Genomic DNA, 15,111 nt, shown 5'->3' with positions numbered 1-15,111 from the left:
TGAGAAACAGTCAGCATCTACATTCAACTCCATATTGATGTCAGTAGCAGTAGCTCTTTGTTGGCTCCCCTGAGTTAAGCATTAGAAATGTGCTACTGAGAAAATGCTGACGGGAGAAGGTTGAAAAAAGCAGTTTGACGCAATCTGTCAGCAATATTGGTGTTATCTTATGAGAAATGGCATGACCAATTCCCTTAACCTATAATGACGACTTCACATTCTTAATTAGGCCTACTGATTATTTGCTGACGGGCAGGCAAAGACGCTAGACCATGATGTCATGTGGAAGATGGAAAACCGCAGTCAGTCACTCATTATTTTTAGAGAGCTCTATCAACACATACTTTCCAGTAGCATGAAAGCTATTGTTGGAAAAGTTGTCCTACCTAGTATCTAGTTAAGCTTTGTCTCTTATAATATTGATAAAACATGCTGTAGTATGTGGATAAGCACATGCTTATCTAACAATTGCTTTGTCCAGCCAAACAAGTGGAATGGGTATGTTGTGGCTATAAAAGTGCAAAAAACAGAGGACTAATATTTATTTTTGTCCTCCATTGTTTATTTTTTTCATTTGTTTGTAAAAGACATCAACTTCATCATGACGCTCAATAGGCTGTGTGTCTAGACAATTATAATTTGCCTCACTAATAGTGATACTAATAACACTCAGAGTGTGAGTAGCCCCAACCCCCTTATCTAACCACAGTACTGCTTTGGTTATTCGTCATGGTAACCAGACCGTGGCACTACGGAGCATGCTCAGAAGCCAAGGTCACAGTGTGACCTGGTTGCACCTCGCCTGCAGACAAAAGGCCCGTTTCTTGTGCTTTTGACATGGTCACTGTGAGGAACTAACACTGGCCTTTCCCAGAAGCCGAGCGCAGAAGAGGAAGTTGTGAGCGCAGCGGCAGTTTTAGTCGAGAGGAGAACAAAAAATCCATTTGTCTGACATTACCCTGCTGCGAGAGCTAGAGCGGAGGGACTATAGACTAAAATATGACCGTGACCTTTAATACAAGCCGTCAACGAAGAGTTCAGCTTTTCACCATCTTCATGTGACATATACTTCCACTATTTTGGGGATGGTGAAAAAAAAATATGTAAGTGCAGATAATGGAACAACTGTTATGGTTTTGCACCAGCAAACACATGCAAGAAAAGGAAGCACGCACAGGATACTAGCACAGAACACAGTGGCTTTATACTGGATCTTGATATATTTACCACATCAGATGCCTGTGGTTTATATGAGTCTAGGCACCTAAGGAGGGCCACACTTTTTAGGTCATGCTTTACTGTAAAATACATTCATGCATTTTTTACATCCAGTCGAAGTAGCACCTTAAAAGCTCTGAGCTCCTTTTTTTATCTGGCACACTTAAACTGGCTCTAAGGTAGGTCGTGATTTATTCAGAGTGTGTGGAAAGACTCAGAGTGAAAGCTCTAAACCAAGTGAGGAGCATGTTGTGATCTTTTCGTCAGATGAACCTCCCATTCAACAATGGAAGACTTGCATGATCCATCGGGGTAGAGTATTGTGTTTTGGCTGAAACCAATCTGGCACTGAACACAATAACACGAGAGTGCACTCCACGTGATGGATGTCCTTGAGTGTAAAGTGAAAACAGAACAGTTTCTTTCTGACCTTGTCAGTATTCAAATCAACTATAAATACAAGGTACACCTTGTTTGGGCCTGGAAGGACTGTAGGTATGTACAGAACATGACGCTTGATTGCTGACTTGTTGTTATGACCTGTATGCTCTTCAAATGTCCTGCTTTAGTGAAACTCTCAACTATTTACCAAACATACATCTGTGTGTGTGTGTGTGTGTGTGTGTGTGTGTGTGTGTGTTTGTGTGTGTGTGTGTGTGTGTGTGTGTGTGTGTGTGTGTGTGTGTGTGTGTGTGTGTGTGTGTGTGTGTGTGTGTGTGTGTGTGTGTGTGTGTGTGTGTGTGTGTGTGTGTGTGTGTATGTGTGTATTCCACTGTGCACTTTCTCACAGAAATGATGACCCCCTTCTCCTCCACTTAGACACAGGAAGTGGTCTAAACTGTGGCAACAGCATGTTGTTGGGCTTTGCCTGGGGGTGGGGGTAGCGGCTGGGGGGTGGTGGAGGAGGGGGGGGGGGGGGGGGGGAGGGTCACTGACAACCTGACTCCCATCTGCCTGCAGGGTCACCCCTAACTGCCTGGCATTGACAGGACTTCCCATATTTTGCAACACACCCAGATTTCACAGAAGTAAAGCTATGTGTATTAGCATGCCTTGTGTGTGTACAGTATGTCTATGTGTGTGTTTGTGTGTGTGTGTGTATCTGTCTGTTTTCTCTTTCTCTCTCTCTCTCTCTCTCTCTCCTCTCTCTCTCTCTCTCTGTGTGTGTGTGTATGAACATGTGTGTTTGTGTATGAGAGAATGTGCTGTACACAAAGATGTAGAATTGTTGCTATGGGAAGACTCGCAAAATGTAAACAATGAAACAAAACTCCCTGTCCAACTCCACACAGTCTTGATGTTTTAAAGTGCATCAGTGGAAAACACTGGAGAGGCTATTCATATTTGTGTACATGTATGGGCCCGAATGTCGTCACAACACTGGACATAGTTTGTTCAGTAAGGAGTTAAAAAGATACAGCAAGGAGTAAAGGGTTTGATGTGATTCTTCAAGATTCTTGCACACCAGCAATTAAGTATATTTACTTTTTTTTTTATCCCGTGAGGGAAATTTGGTCTCTGCATTTAACCCAGTCGGTGAATTAGTGAAACACAAACAGCACACAGTGTACACACAGTGAGGTGAAGCACACACTAATCCCAGCACAGTGAGCTGCCTGCTACAACGGCAGCGCTCGGGGAGCAGTGAGGGGTTAGGTGCCTTGCTCAAGGGCACTTCAGCCGCGGCCCACTGGTCGGGGCTCAAACCGGCAACCCTCCGGTTACAAGTCCAGAGTGCTAACCAGTGGGCCACGGCTGCCCAATTAACCAAAATGGGCATAGAGGTGTTACAAGAAAACCACAACAACATCCCCTCCCCACGACAGAGAGACTTACAACTGTGGCAGATTACACATCTAAACAAATAGTGTGGGCAAATGCAAAAACAGGCTTATTGAAACCAGCTCATATGAAAATGGCGAAAGGCAGACAAACGTGTGTGTGCTTTCAGCGGCAACATGTGTGTGTTGGACAGAGTGCTGCATATTGTTGTTTTAAATAAATGGTGTGTTTTTGTGGTGTGTGTGTGTGTGTGTGTGTGTGTGTGTGTGTGTGTGTGTGTGTGTGTGTGTGTGTGTGTGTGTGTGTGTGTTTGTGTGTGTGTGTGTATGTCTGTGTTTGCTGTCAGTGAGTGAGAGGACAAGACGAGCAGGAAGTGGAAAAGCAGGGAAGCAGGCAGTTCCTGGTAAATAACACGAGAGGTAACATCATGAGCAACAATGACTGTTACTATAAGCAAGCAAGGACAGCATCACACTGTTATGGAGGACTACCGGTATATGTGAACAAGACAGCAAGGGAAAATCACTGAAGGAAAAAAACAGGATCACGATAAAGACAATACATTGTCACTCAATGCAGGTACAAAAGTCTGACGTGTCTGACATGATCCTGACAAGTCACATAACAGGGTTGAACACAGGCACTAGACACCGCACAGACAGTTAGTAAAGATTATCTGAAAAAAGATAAGCATATTTCAGCTTGTCTTCACAACACAGCCCTTTAAGACTACTAGCTAAAACATTCTTTAGCCAACAAATGGTTCTTTGTATAGGGAAATGTTCTGTGTGGAAACTGCCCTTTCCCTGAGGGTTCTATCCAGTTCCTTTAGGGGAGCTATACTGTAAACCTGATTGCTTGAAGGATTCAGAAATAGTTCCAGAAACGATTGTGAGTTCTCAGTAGAAACTCTGAGGCATTGTTTATTAGTGAAAAGTCCCTTTTCTGAGAATGGAGGCACACAACGACCATGTCATACAACAGACAGGTAAAATAACAGCTTTCCATTAAGACACTCATAACAAGAACAGCAAGCTCACAGTGTCTTGTGACTACACGCTACACAACACACGGCTGTGACAAAATTACATAAAAATGTCCACATTGTGCTGATGACACAAAAGGACAACACATACACACACATACACACACACACACACACACACACACACACACACACACACACACACACACACACACACACACAGACAAACAGACAGACAAACACAGACAAACACATGCACATAGACAAACAGTACTAGGAGCTACTGCACAGCAAAACTTAAATACAACTCAAATGCTACAGCACATCGCACCGCAGACTAACAGAGCCGGCAGGATGACACTGGACATCTGTCAGAGGAAGAGCACTGTGGCTGCGGGGACTTCCACAAACATGGCTCTAACACTACTGCAGTAGTGATTGCCACTCTAGTAGAGCTTGTCCACATACATCACAGTAGCATATACATGCAAACACGCACGCACACACACACACACACACACACACACACACACACACACACACACACACACACACACACACACATAAACACACATTAAACACATGTAAGTTATACAGCTGCACACACAAACGGTCCGGTCGTAGTGTTTACACTCACATATCTGGTATTGAGCTTCTTCTCTGGTGGGGACTTGACGAGCCAGCCGGTAAACACCACATCGTCCGCACTCATGTTGCCTGCTCACGGAATCCACAGTGTGTACATGTGTGTGTGTGTTTCTCTCTCTCCCTCTGCGTGTAGGAGTCTGTGTGTGTGTGTGTGTGTGCGTGCGTGTGTGATCTGCCTGTCCTCTGGTGTGCTCTTCAGTGCTGAGGCTGCCACTGCTGCTGTCAGACTGAAAACAGAGCAGAGAGGACCCTGTGTTCAATCCCCAGCTGCCACAAGGAGGAAGTCATGCCATTGATCACACGAAGAGACTGAGAGGAAGAGAGGGAGGGAGAGAGTGTGTGAGAGAGAGAGAGAGGGAGGGAGAGGGGGGGGGGGAGAGGTGTGCCAGTTCGTCTGAGCGAGAAGGGCGTGTGTGTGCATGCATGGGTGTGAGCATGTGTGTATCTCTTCGTCAGTACGCATGCAGAGTATCAGAGTGGATGGGGTGGAGGTGGTGGTGGTGGTTGTGTAGCGGGGTTATTTCACAGAAAAGGAAATTCGTCCCTCCCTGTAACGGCACAAATGTGCGGGGAAGCACTTGACCTCTATCATAACATATGGGTGTGTGTGTGTGTGTGTGAATGTGTGTGTGTGTGACAATGTGTGTAAGAAGGTGTGGATTAAAGCACACACAAGTGTGAATATACTGAAATGTGTGTAGCCTACTGAAAATATGGTGACAAATATTGTAGGTAGCATCATAGAGCACCAGTATAAACAGAAGTAGTAGCTGTGGTAGTATTAATAGCAGAAAATGTTATTTTTCAAGAAAACATTAAAACAAAATATTTCAGTTATTTTGAGGGTTGGGGCCAAAGACTGATAACTGATCGCCACCTTGTGGTGACAAGTTGTTTTGTTTTTAAAGCCAAAGGAAAATAGAACCAACTTTTAGTAGAGGTGGATTTGAAAAGAATGCTTACCTCATCATAGACAAAAGATAATGGAAAAGAGTGATGGACATCAAGTGTCCATTTCCCATTGTGTAAATCCCTGGCACTCAAATCACTGGTTTCTGGTGTGGACTCATACAGCACACCTTAAAGTGACTCACACACAAATCATATTGTAAGTCATACAGCCTGCTTGTGTGGCAAATTGAGTATTCAGTGAGATGGACAGCCTACGCTTTTGCAGTAGCCTACTATTGCAATGTTTTGTCTGTCATGGCTGAGTGCCTTTAGGATTTTGTCATACCAAGAGGGCCACTGCATTGAATCTCCCATATGCTATGTTATGGGATCTCTGTCTCCTCCTCCCCTTCTTTTCATGGATATCTAGACAAAGGATTATTTTGCCCACATATTTACCTCTTCTGTCATTCTTTCCAACACATCCAAGTACACTGCTGTGCCACAAGAAGTGTCACTCTGTGACGCACTCTCTCTGTCTTACAATTGCCGACCGCTCACGCCTCTTCTGTTCTGTCTCACTGATCTTCAGAGATAACGCTTTTTTTTTTTTTTTTTGTTGTTGTTGTCTCTACACCTCTTTTATTCTGGCCAAATTGGGAAGAATGTGGCCTCTGCTCTGCCAATACACCTCTTTTTGTTCAGGTGCACTCCCTGTGCTCTGCTCTTCCCCTTCTTCACTCTTACTGACCCCCCCCCCCCCACACACACACAACTCTACCTTTCTTGACTCTCTTGAACATGGCACAATCAGACAGAGCTAGGTGGTGCTCAAGGATATCTGATGCTGAAGAGTTTCGACCTTACTGTCACCACTTGCTTACTTTTAAAGGTTTGTAGACATTTGGCTATGTAAAGCACATTAATATGATAGGACTAGTCTCATAAGCATTGGTAACTTTTTGCATGTTCCTTGGTATGTTCTAAGCTCAATTTAATTTGGTGGTATAACAATAAAGGCACCGATAGCATTAAATCAGCTATATTTAGCCTACCTTGTTTTGACATATTCGAGCCTACCATTTCACTGCTTACTATTATAGAGCTGCTATTACTGACTATATCAGTTATCGCGAGAATTCAGTGCTCTAACATCGCGGGATTGTCACTTTTATGAAGGGGGCGTGTGCCAGGAATGTGCTGTCTGATAATGACGTAGACGCTTATTTTGCCATGTATAACTTACTGTCTGATAAAAAATAATTCAGGATAAGGACCTGTGTATTGGCGTAATGTCTGACGAAGAGGTACCCTCCACTTCCCGCGATGCCAAGCAGGAGTCGGAGGAGGTAAGGGGAAATGAGCATGCGTTTTTCTGCTTTTTACATGGAAAAAAACACCGTGCAGAAGTTTGCTGCTTTTCAGCAAACGGAGAGAATATGGCGGGAAGGCGGAGAGCACAACTGTACAGCTGCAGATGTTGAACGAAGCACTAACGTCATGTTGTTTATGAAGACACTCTGAAGTGCTCGCGCACGCAGTGACGACTCTTGTGGCAGCAACAGGAACGGCATTATCATGTTATTATCATGTGGTGTGAACACACGAGTGTCTCGAACTTGCAACTGTGTCAGTCAGATCTGATCTGTATGCCACTGCAATAACGGTAGCCTGGGTACTCTGAGCTACCACAAACCACCGCACGCCGTCGTTCGTACGTCAGTGGTAGTTCTGTCAAAGGCAAAGCTCTCCCATTGCTTGTTGCTGGTTCGATAGAGCCCTCTCTGGTTGGTTCTTTGGCCAGCAACAGCACAGTGATATGCCTAGACAAAATAATCACATTTCTATTCAACGAGTAGAATTACTGCTCACACTGCGACACTAGTGTTTTGCTGTTTACTTTCATTAAAGTGAACTTGAACACGTGACACATGGTTGAGTGTTTAGTCATGGCGTCATGCCAAGACTGAAACAAGTTACACATGGCCATACACAAACTCTCAAAACAAACAGGAGACAATCACCCAATTGGTGGAATAAAACGATAGGTGTAGCATAATAGTGTAATGTATATTAGCATATTAAACAGGTGGGCATGAATCTCTGTGAATTTCGGTGTGAATTTGTGTCTGCCCAGAACGAGCCACCCTTTCATCTGAAGCCCCCACCCAAGGCAGCCGCGAAAGAGGGCACCGTCGACCCGGAGTATGAAGAGAAGAGGGTGAGCGACAAGTTGTCTTATGCGTAACTAAAGGCCCAGACAGCCGCAGTGCATGCATGATGCACATGGGTGTACTTGACAAAATCATACAGCTGTTAAAGGTTTTGTAAATTGTAAACTTTGTATTTGCACAGGGAAGTGGTTCAAATAATATGGTATGTGAATATATAGCATGGGGCCAACATTCACTTGAACCCTGCTTCATAAAACTAATACAAACCATGTAATAATCCTGTCATGCCCGATGTCATATGCTGTTTTAAATAGTTATAATAACAGACAGTGTCCAGGGATATAACTGTTTTATGTCACCATAATCGGTACTTGTCATGACTTTATGATGCTGTGACAACTTAATAGGCTGTTGTGACGTAAAAAATGAGTGTTGTCTTGATAGTTAATGGTATTGTCAATGTCAAATCGACGGATACCTACTGTCATGATGTCTGTGACATCTGCCATAACATATCTGTGACATAACTATATTTGTCTTTTGAAGCAAGATTTACATTAAAGCTGCAGTTGGCAAGATTTTTTTGATCATATTCACTGAAACCGACACTATGCTCCGACAGAACAACATAAATCAGCCGGTTTTAGGAAAAAAAACCTCTACCTCCACCTAGAGCCTATTTGTTTTGCAAAAATCCACAGCTCCCGGTTCTTCTGGTCCAATCAGAGCAGGGCTGTGTGAAATCTGACTGTCTATTGTAGTCTGGTGTGCACTGACAAGCACAAACTCGATAAGAGGGTGCTCGGTGGTAGTGGGGGAGGGGCATGAGAGTTGTAAACATTCAAAATTTTGGTACCCTCAATTTGTCAAACTTGCCAACTGCAGCTTTAAGAATTCCAAGCAATTTTCATTGGGGGATTTCTATTAAAAGATATCTTACTGGTTAACATTGTCAGTATTTAGTTCCAGTTACTGTTAGATGATAGATATGTAACAGATTATCAGAGACATATTGTTTCTACCTGAAATCACCTGTGTTAATTGCAAAGGTAGGAACAATATATGGTAGGACTTTTACTTCTGAAGCCGGACATTTGCATCTCTGCAGATTATAATACTGTTATTAAGTGTAGTGTAGGGGTACTAATGAAATCGGTACACACAATAATTACTTACGTTAAATGAAGTATATTATGTGTTTACTAACACAATCCTTCAGAGAACGGACCGAGCGAACCGCTTCGAGTTCCTGCTGAAGCAGACGGAGCTCTTTGCTCACTTCATCCAGCCGGCCTCGCAGAAATCCCCCACCTCGCCCCTGAAGGTGCGTGTGGGGAGACCCCGCATCAAGCAGGACGAGAAGCAGAACCTCCTGTCTGTGGGCGAGTGAGTCAGAGCCGTTAGCCTTTGGGTCTCACCAAGGTGTATGTATGGCCCATGTGAGGATGGTGGTCGGTCGGTCGCTGCTGATGTTGGCCAGCGCACGATTACTGTATCTTCCCCACGTATTAACCAAGGCAAAATTTCTTCAGCTATAAGGTTAATACACAGGGGTGGGCTATACATGGGAATGCATTTTTTTTTTCATTCTTTATGATTAAATAATTAGCTGATTCTGATTCATTGACCTATTGGGCACTGTGGTTAATACACAGTGCAGTTAATACAGCACATAGGTTTTATTTTTTAATTATTTGCATGAAACACTGTCCTGCGGTTTATACACAATGCAGCTAATACACCAGAAATGACTGTACTAACTAATGTGTGTCTGCCTGTGCCTGAAGCAACCGCCACCGTCGCACTGAACAGGAGGAGGATGAGGAGCTCCTATCAGAGAGTCGCAAGGCTGCAAACGTGCTTGTGCGCTTCGAGGAGTCCCCCTCATGTATGTGGTGACCCTCTTTCTTCTGTGGGCTTGTAATAGGATTATGAAAAAGATTGACAGATTAAGTAACATGTTATTATTTTTTATTTATTTGTTATTTAAAATGTAAATATACTGGTAAATAGTTTTAGGAAGATTTTTCTTACAAGGTCATCTTTATAGTGAATAGTTATGACAGAATATGAATAAGTTATATGTTTATTTTATCTTTAAGAAGCTTCAAAAAGAGCAAGTTTATATAGTGACTATGTAGCCAAGCTGATAAGCAAGTCATTGCTAACATCATTCTTTAATGTTTACTGACAATCACACTTTTCTTTTGCACACCTTTGCATTTGTGTGTACGTGTGTGTTTTTGCATAAACAAATAGATGTGAAGAATGGCACTTTGAGAGACTACCAAATACGAGGCCTGAACTGGATGATCTCTCTCTATGAGAATGGAATCAATGGTATCCTGGCTGATGAGATGGTAACTGAGCTGTTTATATCGACTTCTTTATCCTCTCTGTACAATTTAGGATCCACTTTGAACACCGAACCCCCCTACAAGCGTAGCAAAATCAGTTTCTGTTAGAGGGTGACAATGGTTCTTAATTGTTTTTAAATTCTTTGATTTAATCATGATCCAATCATCAATGTTAAGTGGAATTGTTAGGTCCCCCTAATCCTTGATTTGCAGCATATGTGTTTATTGTTGCCTATAGGTTTGATGTGTATTGTGCTTTTGGTCAACAGGGTTTGGGGAAGACTTTGCAGACCATAGCCTTGCTGGGCTACCTGAAACACTATCGCAACATCCCCGGTCCCCACATGGTGTTGGTGCCCAAGTCCACCCTGCACAACTGGATGAACGAGTTCAAGCGCTGGGTCCCCACTCTGAAAGCCGTCTGCCTCATTGGAGACAAAGATGCGAGGGTAAAAAACTCGGCCCTGCCTCCCCACCCCTCAGTCTGTCACACAGTCTTTCCCATCGCGTGCTTGTCAGGTCCGACTGGTGAGACTTGGTTCCCTGTGTGTGCTGTGTGTGTGTGTGTGTCCAGGCGGCGTTCATCCGTGACGTGATGATGCCGGGCGAGTGGGACGTGTGCGTGACCTCCTACGAGATGGTCATCAGAGAGAAGTCCGTCTTCAAGAAGTTCAACTGGAGATACCTGGTCATCGACGAGGCCCATAGGATAAAGAATGAGAAGTCTAAGGTGGGTGAATTGTTATAGACATTTTAATGAACATACAAACAGAAACATACTGGGAAGTATGTAACATAACATAATATTATAACATAATACAGGGTTCCCGCGGATCCTTAAAAAGTCTTAAATACAACTTTCAGGTTTTAAGGCCTAAAAAAGTCTTAAATTGTCTGGGATGTCTTGAATTTTCGAAAGGGAGGTATTACATTTGCGTATGTTACTGCCAGCGAGTGAAATGTCTCCATCCCGTTTCGTGTATTTAAAATGCAGGCTACGGGAGGAAGTGTAGTGGTTGCAGAGTGAAGATATTTTTCACGGGTGTGGTTAAAGATGTGAAAACGGTAATAATACAGTATGTACAAATATGCCTGACGTTTTCGTGGTGTAGCCGAGGCCTGAGATACGCAGGTAGCCTACGTCAGCGGGAGAAAGAGTTGGTAAGCCAGTTAACAATAAGTTAGCCATACGTTCGAATTTAGGCCAGACATATGGATTTTAAAAGCCCTGTCCGGCGTCCGGCGCAGCCTCAAGCCGGACGCGCATTTGTCCTCCTTTTTGGAGTTGCGCTGGGCATGTAGAATCTTTGCTCGGACGCAGAATCGTTTCACAAACTATGGACGCGAAGACTGCTGGTCAAATTATGTGCAGTGCTTATGTCACTCGTCTGATAATTTGCTGCGCAATTTATGAAGGAACCACGGACTGCCAGAAAAAGAAAAAAAAAAAGAATCAGGAGGAAATACTGTACATGTTAAGTGGACCTGTTTGCATCTTTCCAGCGTGTGTTGCTAGCCTACCTGTAATATGTCAGCAGCTTGCTTGCCAGCGTTTCCCAGTAGGCCTACTTCGCAAAAGTTGTGAAATATAACTGCATATTTTTTGAATGTCGGCGACTGGCTACATAAAAAAAAAACATGCGTTCATAATACGTGCGTGCTTGAGATGAAACCAGCAGTTTTCAGCAGGATCATGCGAGGAGGGCCTGTCTCTTAATTAATTTAAATTAAAGTCAATGGTTTTACGATGTTTCAGTCAAGCTTTGGTTGGTTTAGATACAACTGGTATGCACAATGTAAAGTAGTGGATTAACTTTAATTTGCTGTGCTGCATATAGGACAATAGATGCACATAGTAAATTATATAAAGTAGGCCTATTAAAATATTTAAATAGCTTAGTCTAACTTTTCTAAAATATTGAAGGGAATCCAGTCCAGTGCACATGTCTTTGGGAAGTAGCCTAGGCTACTACAGACGCAGGTGAAGAACAGTCAGCCTCAGCCAGTAAGCACAAGCAAATATGTACAGCCAGCTTCAAAAGCAAGCAGCCCAGACCCTAAAATTGGGCATTTATAGCTGTGAAGGTAATTCACACACAATTATTTTTCTTTCATCAAAATATATTTGGTAACTTCTGTAGACATACAAAATTGGGTGGGGGTTAAAATTAGTAGGAAAAAAAAACTATTGCATAAAACTTTTTTAAGTTGTCGTATGTATCTTTTTGCCGTGGTATAGTCTTAATTTTTTTCATTTAGATGTCTTGAAAAGGTCTTAAACGTCTTTAAATTTGCACTTGGAAAATGTGCAGATACCCTATTAATATTGTTGTGTCTTTCTTTCTCTCTATCTCTTGATGTGTGGTTTGGTTGGCTTGAAGTGCAGTCAGTACTATTATTGTTAATTGTTAAAACACAGTGAATTTGTTATTCTGATATTTTTTTGTGTAGTTTAACCATAGAGTTTATAAAAATAAGTAATTTTGGCAATTAACATATCATTGTTGTATCAGCATATGGGAACATTTTTGGGAATGTTTTTTTAACACCCCCACCCACCCGACAAGTCATGAGAGCCAATCCACACCGCCAGACCCACAAAAATATGCCTATATAGCGATTGAATCCATACCATTGAATATGGTAATATCATAATAGACATAATGTTTCTTTATCTGATAGACACCGGCACAAAAAGTTTTTTTTAATTTGGTTTGTGACGTTTGGAGCCATGCGGCTCTTTCTTAGACTTACCTGGGGAAAAACTGCAGAGACTTGAATGGAAGCTACCTGGTGTGCGGATCATTCCTTATTCTCGTTCTCTTGTACTGGATCCTGCACCCATCCAGTGTTGGCCTGGGATGTGTGCCGCCTTACACTCCTTCTTTACAGACACTGGCACAAACATCAAGGATTTGCACTGTAGGCTACAACAAAGCGAGTTGTATTATTTTGTTTGCCCAAAAAGTTTGCATAACAGATTGTTGCGAAAGCTGAATATAGTGTTCTTTATTGTTGAAATGCAGAAACAATAGTGACTCTTTATTTAAGACTCTCTTACTCTCTCTCTCACTTTCTCTCTCTCTTTCATTCACAGACACATTCTCGCTCTCCCGTCTTAATCCAAAACCATAACATCTGTTAACTATAAACCCTAAAGCTACAGTTTGTACTGTTTTTTTGTAGAACTGTTTGTGCCTGTAGAGCTCCTTCAACCAATCCAAAGAAGAATAAATTACCGATTCTGTTATACCCATGCATCACTACACCACAGCGTTCATTCCTTTATGCTAACATGCTGTTGTCCTACAGATCTATAATTTGATGCTCCAAAACTGCAATTTTGAATTAATTGTAATTGAAGCAATTGTCCCTCCAGCCCAACAGTTGTGTGGACTTAGGCCACATAGCTTATTTAAAACATGTTTTGTGTGTGTGTGATTATATTTCTTATTAGCTGTCAGAGATTGTGCGTGAGTTCAAGACAACCAATCGGCTTCTTTTGACTGGTACGCCCCTTCAGAACAACCTCCATGAGCTCTGGTCTCTGCTTAACTTCCTCCTCCCAGATGTCTTCAACTCTGCTAATGTGAGTCTCACACACACACACACACACATACACTAAATGCTACACTAAACAAGTCATGGAAGGATTGCTGCCCTATCCTGAAATCAGTCTGATCATTTTAACTGTCATCTTTGATTAGCTCAGTCAGGAACGTGGGGTTCAGTAAGCTCTGCACTCCATAAACTCTTAGTGTGTGTGTGTGTGTGTGTGTGTGTGTGTGTGTGTGTGTGTGTGTGTGTATGTTCTGTGTGTGCATGTTCTTTCTTTTGTGTATGTGTGTTGTGCTCTTGATTGAAAGGAGAAAACAGCAGGAGGTGATTTTTAGTTGTTCAAAGATGCTGCTTTCACTTATCTCTCATACTCTCACTCCCTCTTTCTCTTGTTCTGTCTCTTTTTATACTTCTCAGGACTTCGACTCGTGGTTTGACACTAATAACTGTCTCGGTGATCAGAAGCTGGTGGAGAGACTGCACGCAGTAAGTGTTACATAAACACTGACACTCCTCCTCACTTCTCTCTGCCTCCCTGCAGACATGAGATCATGAGATGAAAACAAACACACACGCACGCACACACACACACACACAAACACATATGCACACACACACAAGCACTCACACACCATACCACACACACACACACCATATCATACACACACACTCACACTGTTGGGTTTTTGTGGGTAGGTTCTGAGGCCGTTTCTTTTGAGGAGGATCAAAGCGGACGTGGAGAAAAGTCTCCCGCCTAAGACGGAGGTAAAGATCTACCTGGGACTCAGCAAAATGCAACGCGAGTGGTACGTACCCCAACGGCACCCCTGATACCCCAAAACCTCTCCCAAGTACCACAAACCCGTCCATTATTCATAACTTATACCACTGCTTGGTTGAAATTATGCTATGATGTACTCTTTAGTAAGTAAGTAAAACAGTGATTTCACAAAGCTAAGGATCAACAGAATCTTGGGATAGGCTAATTTGGCAGCGAGAGAGATGGAACTAACAACTGGCCTTTGGCCATAACAATCATCTATTTAAATGAGTCGATGTGTGACAGAAAGTAGTAGTTCTACAAACAAGACAGTTTTATCGATCAAAAGCAGCATATCCTGCATAAGCCAGAACTGAGAGACTCAGGAGAAGTTTTTATCCCCAGGCCATCCGAACTCTGAACTCACACTATACTGACTTTGCACACATTCACTCTTCAGCACTCTCAAACATTTCCCAACTCTGAACTCACACTATACTGACTTTGCACTCATTCACTCCTCAGCACTCATGACCCCGCCCCCCCCACACACACACACACCTACAAGACTTTTAGCACTTTTACATCCCTCTCCCTATGCTACAGACCTTTTATTTATTTTCTTATTTCATCACACGTCAAAACACACACACACACACACACACACACACACACACACACACACACACACACACACACATATCTGACTTTCTCCAACTTTTGCACATCTCCATAAAA

General features: G+C 42.8%; 2 protein-coding genes across 5 annotated transcripts in view; one reads left to right on the top strand and one right to left on the bottom strand.

Annotated features, from left to right (window-relative positions):
- The window catches only part of gab3 (GRB2 associated binding protein 3), a 23,579-nt gene extending 17,316 nt beyond the window's left edge, over nt 1-6,263 (bottom strand). The window contains 2 exon segments of the mRNA XM_042093101.1: nt 4,623-4,942; nt 5,597-6,263. Coding sequence (XP_041949035.1) covers nt 4,623-4,697 — 75 coding nt within the window. The 5' untranslated portion in view covers nt 4,698-4,942; nt 5,597-6,263.
- The window catches only part of smarca1 (SWI/SNF related, matrix associated, actin dependent regulator of chromatin, subfamily a, member 1), a 26,534-nt gene continuing 16,248 nt past the window's right edge, over nt 4,826-15,111 (top strand). For 3 of the 4 annotated variants that reach the window (XM_042093094.1, XM_042093093.1, XM_042093091.1), the window contains exons 1-10: nt 6,715-6,873; nt 7,662-7,745; nt 8,918-9,084; nt 9,486-9,586; nt 9,958-10,058; nt 10,325-10,504; nt 10,630-10,785; nt 13,513-13,644; nt 14,031-14,099; nt 14,310-14,419. In XM_042093094.1, the coding sequence (XP_041949028.1) occupies nt 6,817-6,873; nt 7,662-7,745; nt 8,918-9,084; nt 9,486-9,586; nt 9,958-10,058; nt 10,325-10,504; nt 10,630-10,785; nt 13,513-13,644; nt 14,031-14,099; nt 14,310-14,419 (1,157 nt within the window). In that variant the 5' untranslated portion in view covers nt 6,715-6,816. Of the gene's footprint in view, nt 4,832-6,714; nt 6,874-7,661; nt 7,746-8,917; nt 9,085-9,485; nt 9,587-9,957; nt 10,059-10,324; nt 10,505-10,629; nt 10,786-13,512; nt 13,645-14,030; nt 14,100-14,309; nt 14,420-15,111 lie in introns of those variants that run through there. The other variant, XM_042093092.1, reaches the window with a different exon arrangement.

Source organism: Alosa sapidissima, chromosome 5, assembly GCF_018492685.1.
Source record: "Alosa sapidissima isolate fAloSap1 chromosome 5, fAloSap1.pri, whole genome shotgun sequence".
In the NCBI taxonomy this organism is placed as follows: Eukaryota; Metazoa; Chordata; class Actinopteri; order Clupeiformes; family Clupeidae; genus Alosa; species Alosa sapidissima.
Note: the sequence above shows the minus strand (reverse complement) of the source record. Positions and strands in the feature narration are given on the sequence as shown.